Raw genomic sequence first — 14,014 nt, forward strand, 5'->3', positions numbered from 1 at the left:
CTTAATTTATGTTCATACTTGATGTCTCAATTATGTCTGTACTTTAATGATTTAATCTAGGTACAACTGTAAGCAGGGTTGGGACGATTACTTTTAAAAAGTATTTCACTGCAGATTACAAAATACATGCTTTAAAAAAGTAATTTGTAACATTTCATTAGATTACACAAGTGTTGTAATTGAATCTAAATACTTTAGAATACTTTGGAATACTAATAAGGTGTGTAACGCAAAGGGTCCTATAGAGAAACATGACATCCACCAAACATAGGACTTGGTTTTTCTCTGCATATTATTTTCAACAACATCAGTTCCCTTTCAAACGTTCTCTCACATTGTGTATGGGGAAACTCCTGTTTACTACTGAATACTGAAGCCTGATTTGTTCACGTTTGTGTAGCTGCACTAACCAATTGCGCTTTATCCCGCCAGAATTGGCGGAGCCGACCCCTATAAAGGTCGGCTTGGAGCGCCATTTCATCAGAATATTCTCCTTCAGCGATGAGGATCATCTCTTCGCTGACTCTACAAAAAGCCAAAAAACGAAGACGAAAGAAGCTCAGCTTTGCTCGCCGCCGTCGAAGAACCCTTGGCAGAGGACGAAGAGCTCCCCTGCGGCCATCTGGCACCTCTAAAAGAGCATTTTTTCTGAGCAAATTTCTAGCGCGCGTGTCTGCAAATGTCGCGCCGCGAGGCAGACGGGCACAGCGAGTGTGTCGCCTGCCTGGGCAGCGCCCACTCAGAGTCTGCGCTAGCTGAAGGCTCATGTTCTCACTGTGAGGGAATGAGTCTTTCCTGTCTCTGCTCGCGGATCGCCTTCTTCAAGGAAGGCGGTCCTTCCTGCTCGGCTCTCCCGGTTCCTTTCTCGCCTAAGAGAAAGAAACAGCAGAGCAGAGGGTCTTTCTCAGCGGGTTCGAGCGGTGTCACGTCGGCTCAGCGCTTGCGTGCCCCTCCCCGCTTCACCTTGTTGCGCCGGTGTGTTTTACACAGGATGACCAATGCCCCTCCTCGGCTGCGAGTGGCTTGGTTTCCTTCGGTGCCTCCGGGGAAGAGATTGCCGTTGACGACTCGATGTCTTTGATGGCGTCGGACGCCGAGGAATGGGTTTGTTCCAGCAAAGAGCCCGAAGCCCTTCCTCCCTCACAACTAGAAGACTCAGAAGACGTCGCAAGCGCTGCGTCACTTCCTCCCTAAACGCTCTGGCTCAGCAGCTGCCAGTCGCCAGAAAACCCCCTCCACTCAGCAGCCTGCGAAGCCGGTGCCGCCACAGCAGAAATCTGAGCCTGGACATCAGCAGCGCCCCCGGACGGCAAAACGGTTTCCACACCCGAAGCGTCAGGGTCCCCGCCCTCAAGTAATGCTGGACCCTGAGCCTCTGAAGCCACCCTGAACGGCTCACAGAAAGGAAAAGGAGAGGGTCAGTTCTCGCCTCGGCCAGAACTCCCCCGAAGACAGCTCGCATTCATCCTCCACCCCTCCGAGCACCTCTGAGTGATGGAGACTTGTTGCTAGCGGGTCACGTCCTGCCAGTGCAGTGCGTACCCGAATGTTTTACAGCTGTGGTAGAGGACCCACATACTCAAAAGAGCAATTTTCCTCTTCCCACACTTACACTTGCAAACGCAAGTTCCCCGCCCCCTCGCGGCGAACTTTCCTTCGTAAAATTAGAACCCCTTGCATCCCGGTTCATGGCTTGGGCAGCCATTAGGGATGTGTCAAGCTGGGTTCTAAACACAATAAAACGAGGTTGCTTGCTTCAGTTCGCTCGCAGGCCGCCTCGCTTCAGAGGTGTTATTCAGACTTCGGTACAGGACAACAAAGCTCACGTTCTCCGGTCCGAGGTGCAAACACTGCTTACAAAAGGTGCTGTGGAAGCGGTACCTCTAGCGAACAACGAGTCAGTCTTTCTCAGCCGCTACTTCCTCGTGCCCAAGAAAGAAGACAGGCTCAGACCTATTCTAGATCTCAAACATCTGAATCGCTCTCTTATGAGACGGCCGTTCAAGATGTTAACTCTGAAACAGATCCTCGCGCAGATTTGCCCCGAGGACTGGTTTCTGATAGTGGATCTGAAAGATGGATACTTTCACATTCACATAGCCACCCCGTCACAGACTATTCTTTAGATTCGTGTTTGAGGGAGTGGCCTATCAATATGCAGTACCGTTTGGACTGTCTCTGGCCCCTCGCACTTTTACGAAGTGCATAGATGCTGAGTCAGATGGGAATCCACATTTTGAACTCCCTCGATGATTGGCTGGTTCTGGCCAGATCAGAACGGGAGTTAGTCACTCACAGGACGCTGTTGCACAGACACCTAGAGCGCCTCGGGTTGAGAATCAACCTGTCCAAGAATCAATTGTCACCCAGACAGCAGGTTGTCTTTCTGGGGATGATCATAGACTCCGCCCAGATGCGGGCATGAAGTACGCCGGAGCGGTCCCTGACTATACAGCGACTGGCGGCATCTTTGAAACCAGGGACTTCCCTGCCTCATGGTGGCCGCCTCCTCTGTGATTCCTCTAGGCCTGCTGCACATGCAGCCTCTTCAGTTTTGGTTCAAAGCCCGCGTCCTGTCCTACGCTTGGAGCCTTGGCCGGTTTTATATCAGGGTAACCCACCGCTGTATCAGAGCTGTGGCCCCCTGGACAATTCCCTGCCTGTTCCAATCAGGTGTGCAGTTGGTACTGACCTCCAGGAGGAAGGTAGTGACAACAGACACCTCCAACTTGGGTTGGGGCACTCTGTTAGAGGGCAATCCGGCATCCGGCTCCTGGTCGACCCACGAGCAACCCCTGCATATCAACTGCCTCGAACTGATGGCGGTTTTCTTGGCCCTGAAAACCTTTCTGCCAGCCTTGGAAGGGCACCACGTCCTGGTCCGGTTGGACAACACGACGGTGGTAGCTTATATCAATCGCCAAGGCGGTCTTAGGTCACTCCCCCTTTACAGGATGGCCCGACGCCTCCTATTTTGGGCACAGGACAAACTCCTCTCGCTAAGAGCGGTTCATGTGCCGGACAGTCTGAACTTGGGCGCAGACATGGTGTCCAGAGGCAATGCACTGTAGAATCCCTGATTCTTACAAATTTAGCTGAAATACTACACAGCTCAGATTGATCTGAAGTCTCAGGTGCACAAAGGTTAGCTGAAACACACTACACAGCTTTATCTGAACACTACAGGCAAGGCAACACACACAACACAGAAAACAACAGAGCCAGAAGATGGTAGCGTCTCTCAAAGAGGAAAGCCTCAGTCTCTCTCACTCGACTGATATTCTCTAGGTTTCTCTGTACTCCACTTCATGAGCTGGGACGGGAATCAGGTGGCACTCATGAGCCGGTCAAGCAGGTGTAACAGGTATGGAAAATTATGTGTTTTATATGTGGAATTACACAAAAATGATCAAATGTACACTTTATATGTGTGCATCTTCCCCTTTAAATTTCAGACTGAAGTGTTAATGTTAATTTCCTGTCTTTGCTCCTCCTCTTCTTTTTCTGCACAGTCTCTGCATGGGAGAGGAATGTAAACGGGCGAAATCACACAATGTTTTATTCTGTCAGATTAAATGAAGAGCGAATCGGCAGTTGATATCCATCTATTTATTTCACCAACAACACAACACAGACAACAGCAGTTAGACAGCAGGAGAAGCCAGAGCAACACAGAAGAACACAAAGCACACACATAGAAAAATCAGGATCAGGTTCAATTGTCGAAGCTTTTAATTGTCAGGGTGTTGCTGGCCGTTCCGCTCAATTGGCTTTCCTCTTTCCAACTGTAATTGCGTGTATATATGTTGATGTGTGTATATATATATTGGCTGTGCACTGAAATAAACTTAGATTAAACACTACAGACACATTTTAGCTTTGTCAGCAGCACTGAGCGGAGATTTATCACTGTATTGGACAATCGCCATTAGATTAAACAACAATAGCAAGCAAGGAAAATAATGAGTTATATAATAAATGATTAAATACATGAATAATGATTATATGATTCAATGATTAACATTGCTCTTAAAGATACACACACAAAGGTTGCTATTAAGAATCATTATATCCTGCATCAGTATCTCAGCTTTGTTCACACCCAAATACTACATTTTTGGCTAATTAATTCCAAAATGAGATGGTTTTGATTCTGACTTGTTGTTTGTGTGCGGAACCTCAGGAGTTCCTGTATCAAGTTGAATAGAGTTGGGTGTTTCTTCTCTTCTTTGTCGTTCCTGTTGTTTCTGTTTCTCCCATTCCTCTCGTTCTCTCTTCAGCTCCTCTCTTATCTTTCTCTCTTTGTCATGATCCTGTCTTTCTTCCTCCATCTTCTTCGTCATTCCCCTGATCTGTTCTTCATATTGGAACTGAAGTTGTGCTTTCTCTCTCTGTCTTTCTCTTTCTCGATTAAGTTTCTCATAAGCTTGATCATATTCTTCCTGTTGTTTCATTCTCCTTCTTCTGTCCTCCTCTTCATCTCTTCTTTTTCTTTCTTGTCGTTCCTGTTTCTCCCATTTCGCTCGTTCTTTTTTCATCTCTGTTTTATATTGCTCTTCCATCTCGTCAAATTCCTCTTCTCTTCTCTTTTTCTCTCTGTTACGCTTCTGTCTTTCTTCATCCATCATTTTCTGTTCTCTCTTTCTCCATTTCTCCTCCTCTTCTTGTCTTCTTTGTCGTTCCTCTTGTTTCTGTTTCTCCCATTCCTCTCGTTCTCTCTTCAGCTCCTCTCGTATCTTTCTCTCTTGTTCTTCTCTTTCTTTTATCTCTGTTTTATATCGTTCTTCTCTCTCTCTAAATTCTTCTTCTCTTCTTTTTCTCTCTTTGTCATGATTCTGTCGTTCTTCCTCCATCTTCATCTTCATCTTCTTTTTTTCTTCTTCATGTTTGTTCATCAGTTCTTCTTTTTCTCTGTTCACTTGCTCCACTTTCTCCATCAGGATCTTCATCTGTTGTTTTTGTATTTCTCTCTCCATCTCTCTGAACATCTTACATGAGTAGTAGCTCCCTCCGTTTGTTTTCACCATGTTGTCTATCTTCTCCAGTAGATCAGTCACCTGTGTTCGGTCTCCAGTCTCTTTATTATTGAACACATGGAATCTTTTTCCACACGCTTCAATCAGTTCATTTAAAGCAGATCCAGGTTTTCCCAAACACTGTTCAATGGTTTTATCATTCAGATCATCTCCTCTGGTGAAGAGCACCATGGTGTACATTAAAGAGTTTTCACCAAACGTCTCTTGGATGATCTTCACTGCTGTTGCTTCTTCTTGAGTGAATCGTTGTCCTAAATTGAGCACGATGATGAACACATGTGGTCCAGGCAGGATCATAGGGATGCAGTTGCTGATTTCTCTCTGGGTTTCTTCATTACTGAGTTCAGTATCAAACAGTCCTGGAGTGTCGATCACAGTGATGTGTCTGCCATTGATTTCAGCTGTCTCTCTACGACACACTTCAGTAACAGACTCTTGAGATATTTCAGCTTTAAACATGACTCTTCCTAAGATGGTGTTTCCAGTTGAACTCTTCCCAGCTCCAGTTTTTCCCAGCAGAACAATCCTCAGATCATCTTCTCTGTCTCTTGAATCTAAAGATAGATAAAAAAAAAACAAGTTATTGAATTTCAAATGAACACTGTGTAGACTTCAGCAATCATGAAAAGTGTTTAATCAATGCAGATTTCCCGATCATTACCTTGTGACTGAAACCACGTCTGTAATGAATGGACTCTCTTCTTCATTTCTTCAACTTCCTGCAGTTTCTCCATCTGTGCCTCCATCAGTGTCTCTGTGGAGAAACAAACACCACTGTTTTCCTCAACCATCTGCTCCAGTTTCTCCATCAGCTCAGACACTTGTGTGTTCAGGCCGATGAAATGATGTCGTCCTCCAAATCTCTCAATGACAGACTGTGTTTCTTCATTGAGTTCTGCTGTCTGATGCTCTGGATTCTGCTTTATGAGGATCATGATGTGTTTGTTGACTCTTGAGCTGAAGATCCTCTGGATCTCCTCTATTTCTGCTCTGTCTTCATTATTAAGTGGAGCATCAGGAATGATGAGGATGAGGTGAGACTCATTAATATTTAAATCACATTTGTATTTAATTTTTACACAGTTTAATCCTCGTTCCTGCAATATAATACACGTAAATATGCTTTACTATCGGAATTTCGGTGTTTTTATGGACGACAGTTTTATGCGAGAGTATATCAAAGTCACCGGCTGCTTATTTACTCAATTTATTAATCTATATAACGATTATTTCTGATTATAGGTTGAATTAAGGATCATATTAAGTATAGTTATTAACATCAGCTTTATCTGGCCTGTGTCAAGTTATGAAACTTAAAATCTGGTCAGTGAAAGTGTAGTTTAGGCTGCTGCTAGTAATACTAATACTAACTAATATATGTGTATTGTTGTTAATGTGATAAAAATAGCCCTCTGGATCTGTGTCAAAGGAATAAACTAGTTTAACAATGTGATTTAAACTTAAGTTAGATTAATGCTGCATTCACATCATGTCAGAATTACTGTAATCACGACTGCACTGTAATTGACTAGTTTCCCACTAGTAAACAACCTTTCATGTCCTGAACACTTACTCATGCGGAAACACCAAAGATAAAACTCTCACCCATAGGCGGAGGGTGAGCCAACTCCAGGGTTGTCTTGTATTTATCTAGTTGGATTTTTGTTAGTAAATTTCGCCACATGTAGATCCTCGCCTCATCTCGTCCTTGTCCCAGGTATAAATTTAATGTCACAATCAACACTTTTCAACTCATTCATTTACTATTAACTTTATTCGAGAGTTTAAATTATTTTATTAGCTTTCTTGTGCATTAGCTTACCCACCTTTAAAGGTTCTGCAAACTGGTTGTGTTGATGTGAGAGAAATGAGACATGTGATAGCAGCACCTAGTTATGACTGATGAAGCGAACATTATTCAGAAATTTTAAATCATTATTGTGTTATAGAAAGAAGAGCAATAAACACAGAATTCCCTGGGGGCCTATAAAAGTAGAAATCTTAAATGCATATTCAGGAGTAAAATGAACTAATATTACAAACACCAACATTTATAAAAGGTTAACATTAGTGCTGTCTGTCAATCAATAAATTTTTTAAAAATAATTTAAAAAATAATAAATCGTGATTAATTGCATATTAATATATTTATATTGTCATAATTTCACATTGAACCTCCAAATTAATGTAGAAACAACATAATGGTGAGAGCGTTCAGTGCACAAGACAGACACTAGCCGAGCCGAGCGACGACAGAAAGATAAAGATGGCGGATAAAAAACAAAAGAGGAAAACGTCTGCGGAACAAAAGAAGGCTTACGATAAGGCAAGAAGTAGCACCCGTGTAAATATCGGATCAGCTTTCCAGCGCTGGAGAGAACTCAAGGAGCGGGAAGGCCTGCGATCGGATGTCGAGGTTGCCGTTGTTGCTTTGTTTCTTCTTGATAGGTCAGTAACATTGGTTTTGCTTTGTTTCACAGAACTAATCGTTGCCTGGGTTGCGTATGTATGTGTGGGGTGGAGCTATCAAAATAGGGGCGAGACCCTTTTGGGGTAGGGGCGTGTTTGTTTTGGTGATTTTAAATATCAACATTGGCTACCAGAAATCACTTGCCCCACCTTTAAAGGTTCTGCAAACTGGTTGTGTTGATGTGAGAGAAATGAGACATGTGATAGCAGCACCTAGTTATGACTGATGAAGCGAACATTATTCAGAAATTTTAAATCATTATTGTGTTATAGAAAGAAGAGCAATAAACACAGAATTCCCTGGGGGCCTATAAAAGTAGAAATCTTAAATGCATATTCAGGAGTAAAATGAACTAATATTACAAACACCAACATTTATAAAAGGTTAACATTAGTGCTGTCTGTCAATCAATAAATTTTTTAAAAATAATTTAAAAAATAATAAATCGTGATTAATTGCATATTAATATATTTATATTGTCATAATTTCACATTGAACCTCCAAATTAATGTAGAAACAACATAATGGTGGTATATTTTTAATGTGTTTAATGGCATCTTTTTACTAAGTAGCCTATTATTAATGAAGACCAGTACCATTGATACCAATAATGCTACTGATGTCTCAATTAAATGCAATTCCCCTCAACATTACAGTATAATTGAAAGCCATTATTTTTGACATTTAAAAGGCTCTGAAAAAATATAACTTTTAATTTAAGTGAACTTAAAACAATCTTCACATAAACTATAAAGTGTATATGCATAAACTATATAGATTCATTTTTATTCAAGCTACAAAAGTTAATCAGTGAGCAGTGAGTGATTTCTCTTTTTCCTTTGTTCTGTCATTTACCTCAATGACAGACTTCAGCAGGTTTCACTTTAAAAGCCGTGCTGTCTCTTTAAAACCTGACGCGAATCTGACACACATCCGGTTTTATCCCAAATCTTTACAGTCATTTTTAAGACCGTGTTTACGAGGTCACTCGCTTAAACAACGCATTTTGACATAAATGTGTGTGAGTGTTTGTTCATTGAAGCGCTACTGGCCGGCCCCGGCCAGTGTTGCCACCTTCTGGACAAACTAATTAGTGCAAAAACAATTCAAGGCGTATGTGCGACCTGCCCGTACTCTTCTCTCGTGCCGCCATTTGAAACATTTTAGACACTGAGCTCTTGAATGTTGTATTATTTCCACACAGCACAATGTTCAGCTTTGCTTTTCCTGTAGTCATCAATGAAACAATATTTAGAGATAGTAGATAGACTCAGTTCAGCTTTGGTACCAAATGTATGCTAAAGCATCTACAAAAATATTATATTTGTAAAATACAATTAGATTGCAGTACATTATTTTTTTTTTACTGAAGGCTGTCTCTTATACTGCACAGAATCTATTAAAGGAGTCATGAACTGAGAAACCAAAATTCCCTTGATCTTTTGACAGATAAGAGGTCATTGTGCTATAAAAACATCCTGTAAGTTCCAGAACTCAAAACTTTCTTGTAAGTATAAAAACAGCTTATATTGAAGCCAGTCTGGTTGTGGAATGTGCCACTTTATGACGTAATAGTGTGTCTAAACCCCGCCTCCACAGAAGATGATCAACACCTGCTTCTACATCACTGCCTGTTTAGCTCCGCCCACCGATTCACGCATGTAGTGTAAATAACGAGAGAGGCAAACGCAGGTCACCGATTCTGCAGCACCGCCTGTTTAGCCTCGCCCACAGATTCCACAGCATCGCCTGTTTAGCCCCGCCCACAGATTCCACAGCACCGCCTGTTTAGCCCCGCCCACCGATTCTACAGCACCGCCTGTTTAGCCCCACCCACAGATTCCACAGCACCGCCTGTTTAGCCCCGCCCACCGATTCTACAGCACTGCCTGTTTAGCCCCGCCCACCGGTTCTTATGGACCTGTTGCTATGGCAGCAAGTCCAGGATGAGCTTCGAAGAACTAAATAATCCAAGAGCATGCCAAATCGTCAACAATCAAATCCAGCTAACCGAGTTAGCGACGTACGAAGAATGGGCCCCAGGTCTATGTAGAAACCAAACGATAAAGACGCTCAGAAGACAACAAGACGCTGTTCAGTGCCAAGCTGTTCTTTGCCTTCCTTCTGATCCCAACATTAGGAAAGAGTGGATGAACTTTATTTTTAATGAAGATCCAGGCCGCGTCAGTAAGAACTTCCTTTGTTCACTTCATTTCACCGCAGATTCGTTTACAAACAAGGCGCAATTCAACACAGGATTTTCAGAAAGATTGAAACTAAAAGACGATGCTGTGGACTATATTGGATCTGACAGTAATGTGAATGAATGAATGAATGAGGCATTTACGTATATAGCGCTTTCACTGTGTATTGCTGTACACCCAAAGCGCTTTACAATCATGTGGGGTGGGGGTCTCTCCTCAACCACCACCGTGTTCAGCATCCACCTGGATGATGCAACGGCAGCCACAGGACAATTGCGCCAGTGCGCTCACCACACACCAGCTACAGGTGGAGAGGAGAGAGAGATAGAGGCAATCGAGTGGATGGGGATTATTAGGAGGCCATGATAGACAAGGGCCAGTGGAGGGAATTTGGCCAGGACACCGGGATACACCCCTACTCTTTACGAGAAGTGCCATGGGATTTTTAGTGACCACAGAGAGTCAGGACCTCGGTTTAATGTCTCATCCGAAGGACGGTGCTTTTTACAGCAATGTGTCCCCATCACTACACCGGGGCGTTAGGACCCACACAGACCACAGGGTGAGCACCCCCTGCTGGCCTCACTAACACCTCTTCCAGCAGCAACCTAGTTTTCCCAGCAGGTCTCCCATCCAGGTACTGACCAGCTCAACCCTGCTTAGCTTCAGTGGGCAACCAGTCTTGGGCTGCAGGGTGATAATGTGGCACCACACAAGTGTAAGGAACTGTTTTTATTATGTGCTCACTATTGCTTTATCTGTTAAACAGGTCGTTTGATATGTTCTGGGTACGTATGCGTCCATCTGTGAAGGATGTAGGCTGTCAAACACACACAACTATTAGCCAATCACAGCAGTGTGCGTTTAGACTCATAGTGAGTCGACAATCCTCCACACCTATTCAAACAGAGCGTTCTGATGAGGGGGTCAAAACAGGACAGAAAATAGCCTATTACTTCTAAATTATGATGTTTTTGATGTAAAAATCTTGATAACATTATAAGTGGACCTCAGAGAACAGTACAAAATAAAAAACAAAGGCAGTTAATGACCCCTTTAAAGGACACAAAAATCATTCCATGCAAAACTTTGACAAACCTCCTCCATCACTTGCTGTTTTTGTGCTCTCTTTGAGATCAGAATCCTCCTCTTCGTCTTCTTCTCTGTCTGAAGCTCCAGATCTGCTCAGATCTTCATCCACTGATGCTTCATCACCTCCATCCTCATACATGTTACAGATGAGAAATTCTTCATGTTCTTTCTTGAGTATCTCTTCTGTTTTTCTGAACAACTCAGAGCGCCATCCTGGGTTTATTGTATCAAACTGTAGATGTGCTCCTCCACACTCCTTTATTAAATCATGAATAGCACTATTTGTGCTCTTATAAGCCAGAGACATGAATCTGCGTGTCTCTTCATCAGTAGTCAGCACTATAGTGTGTTTCATGGCCTGCTCACTGAAGAGGTTCAGCACAGTTTTCACTCTCTGAATGTCGTTCTCATTGAAGTCATTATACTGCAGTACGAGTATGATCACATGAGGTCCTGGAGCAGACAGAGACACACACTCTCTCACTCTCTGTGTGGTCTGATAGTGTGAGAGATTCGGCTGGAACAGGAGAGTGTCGATGACTGTGATGTGTCTCTCCTCCACCTCTCCACTGATTCTCTGACTGTGCTGCTGAGAATAAGATGCAGCTTCATTCTGAAACGCTTCTGTACCCAGTATAATGTTTCCCACTCGGCTGTTTTCTGATCCATTCTTTCCTATCAGCACAATCCTCAGATCGCTCACTGAAAAAGAGCACAGACACACACATGTTGGGTTTATACTGTATAAACTGTATATACCTCTAAACACAACCCTCACAAAATAATTTCTCCAATGTACAAATTAGGGCTGCACAATTAATCTAAATTAAATCGCAAAGGAGATAAATCGCGATTAGGCAGAAGCTGCGATTGTCACGCATATCTTTCAGTGAAGCACGGTTCTGTGATCAGTAGTAAATCTCCATCCAAAGGCCAGAGAAACTCCAAATACGCCTCGCAGAAGAAACCCAGGAAATGCATATAGCAGTTGCTGAATAAACAGAAGATTCAACTGCTTTCATTAATTCAACGCGAGTAATAAACACACGACTACGACAATATATGGTTTATTATATAAAGTATATAATAAAGCAATGCTAATCGACATAGCCTTTATCACTGCTTAGAATACTATGAAATATGTTGCATGCCTTCCCTTACGAAAAAGACGTTTATTCAAGTGTGCTATTAGTATACTTCTTTTAAACTAAAAAATAGGAAAGTATACTTTTAGTCTACTTTTTATGTACATTTGAATTATACATAAAAAAATATATATTTGAGCTATACTTTTGCTCCTAGACTCCGTGTTTTCATTGTTATATGGTAGGGGGCACGTGTACACATCTTCTGTACAAAATTTCCAAAAAAACACAAGTGAAGAAGAAACCGAAACAACAGATGCTTCCACATGTAATCTTTATTACAGCTACAGGTGTGTTGCTGGGTTGGGAGTTATACATCAGTTGTGTTGTGTTGCTGTGTGAGATCATACCCTGCTGCTTTTGTGGGGGTGTGTAGGGGGTTCAATATATATATATTTTTTTGTCAACACACTTTCATTTCAATAGGTTTCATTTCTCTATAATGGTGCATTATGCACGTGAGGTTAGCTGAGGGAGGGGCTCAAAGCAGTTTAATGGTTATAAGGAATAAGAGACGATCGACACAGCATTTAACTGCAGAGCCGAGGTTGAATGAGAATGTTTACCCACCAAATACTGTAAGAGCTTTAACTAAAACAAACGCGGTGAAAAGATGCTGGGGCTCCGTGGTTATTAATAAGTTTCGTTAGTCACAGTTATGATTTAGACACCACAGTCAAAATAACATAATTTTGACATAATAAACATACAAAATAACATTAAATATAATAAAATACACAAACACACATCTGATATAACATTATATTAAATATCACAACATGTATTTATCATTCAGTCAAGCACTTTCAAATATAGCCTCACAATTTATATGAAATTAATAATGCATTTTTTATTATACAAATACTCACCTATTAATTACATTTACAAATGCATGCTATAATAACAAGGCATAGATAGATTTTATGTGTATTGAGAAGTTTTATACGTGTAAAGATGCATGTGAGATGTAGTTTTTACTTATTTCATGAATGCTTCGTGAATATTAGAGGAAATGTTGCTACATATATTTGTATCCAATTTGATTCTTACCTGAACTTGACGCCATTTCAACGCCAACACTTTGAAATTAATGAAGAAAAACGCTGAAAGACAAGAACATCCGCGGAGGCTGAAAAAAAAGAATTGAGAATGAAACCTTTTGCGCCTATTCACTTTTTCTTTTTTGAGACCAGAAATGAAATATGGAAGAAGCGGTTTCTTCTTTAATTGTTCTGATGAGTCGAATAAGCAGATGCACACCAGCTCCTCCTGAACATGAATGTAGACTGGGCAGATTCTGAGTCGAGGGCTTTTATAGTTGGCTTTCAGTTTCGTTTCCGGATTCTATCACTGGGGGGGTGTCACTTCAATATCCATAATTTTGGGATATTGATGAAGTTGTTCATTTAGTTCAGATCAGCCAGAAAAAATATTACATCTTTTTTTTCTTAAACTGCTGTTATTAAAGAAAAAGAAGAAAAATCTATCTAGGAATTCTCAACAGAAATCTGGACACAATTTACATGCAAAGATGTTTTCATATATTATGCATCAAAAATGACTTATGTTAATTTTTGGGTGAATCTTGTGATTTTATACACATAAAAGTAAAAGGTGTAACTCTAAACCATGTTTTAAGGGTTTTTTGGCTTATGTTTATTGACTCTTTTAAATGTACTGATAACAAAAAATCTAATTATACAATTATATTTGCTGAAAAGTTAAAGCTAATTTTAAAGTAACACCTTGTGATTGCTGTCTCTCTCTCTTTTTTCCTTATTTAGTTTCTTTACTTGTGCTGCTTTTAATGTATATTTTATAACCCGTTTTCATGTTTTTATGCTATCTATTTGGATGTCTTGATTTATCTGTAAATTTGCTTGTGAAGCATTAAAAAAAACTATCTATCTATCGATCTATCGATCTGTCTGTCTATCTGTCTATCTGTCGATCTATCTATCTGTCTATCTGTCGATCTATCTGTCTATCTCTGTCTGTCTGTCTGTCGATCTGTCGGTCTGTCTGTCTGTCTATCTGTCTGTCTGTCTGTCTGTCTGTCTGTCTGTC

At 41.5% G+C, this 14,014-nt stretch overlaps 1 protein-coding gene across 1 annotated transcript; it reads right to left on the reverse strand.

Moving 5' to 3' along the window:
• Positions 1 to 4,121: 4,121 nt before the first annotated feature.
• On the reverse strand, positions 4,122 to 13,013 carry LOC107750708 (inner centromere protein A-like). The gene is made up of 5 exons (XM_016566217.1): positions 12,998 to 13,013; positions 10,809 to 11,504; positions 6,863 to 6,873; positions 5,698 to 6,076; positions 4,122 to 5,590 (listed from the first exon to the last, which is right to left on the reverse strand). The coding sequence occupies exons 1-5, from the start codon at positions 13,011 to 13,013 to the stop codon at positions 4,122 to 4,124; spliced, it is 2,571 nt and encodes an 856-aa protein (XP_016421703.1).
• Between the last annotated feature and the right edge of the window lie 1,001 nt (positions 13,014 to 14,014).

The sequence above is a fragment of the Sinocyclocheilus rhinocerous genome, unplaced genomic scaffold (assembly GCF_001515625.1).
Source record: "Sinocyclocheilus rhinocerous isolate Xijiao unplaced genomic scaffold, SAMN03320098_v1.1 scaffold302, whole genome shotgun sequence".
NCBI classification, from domain to species: Eukaryota; Metazoa; Chordata; class Actinopteri; order Cypriniformes; family Cyprinidae; genus Sinocyclocheilus; species Sinocyclocheilus rhinocerous.

Bases quoted from the DNA above. Each gene is read 5' to 3' on its own strand.
- LOC107750708 (XM_016566217.1), bottom strand. The intron at 5,591-5,697 runs GTAATGATCGGG...ATCTATCTTTAG, and splicing joins GACGTGGTTTCAGTCACAAG to ATTCAAGAGACAGAGAAGAT.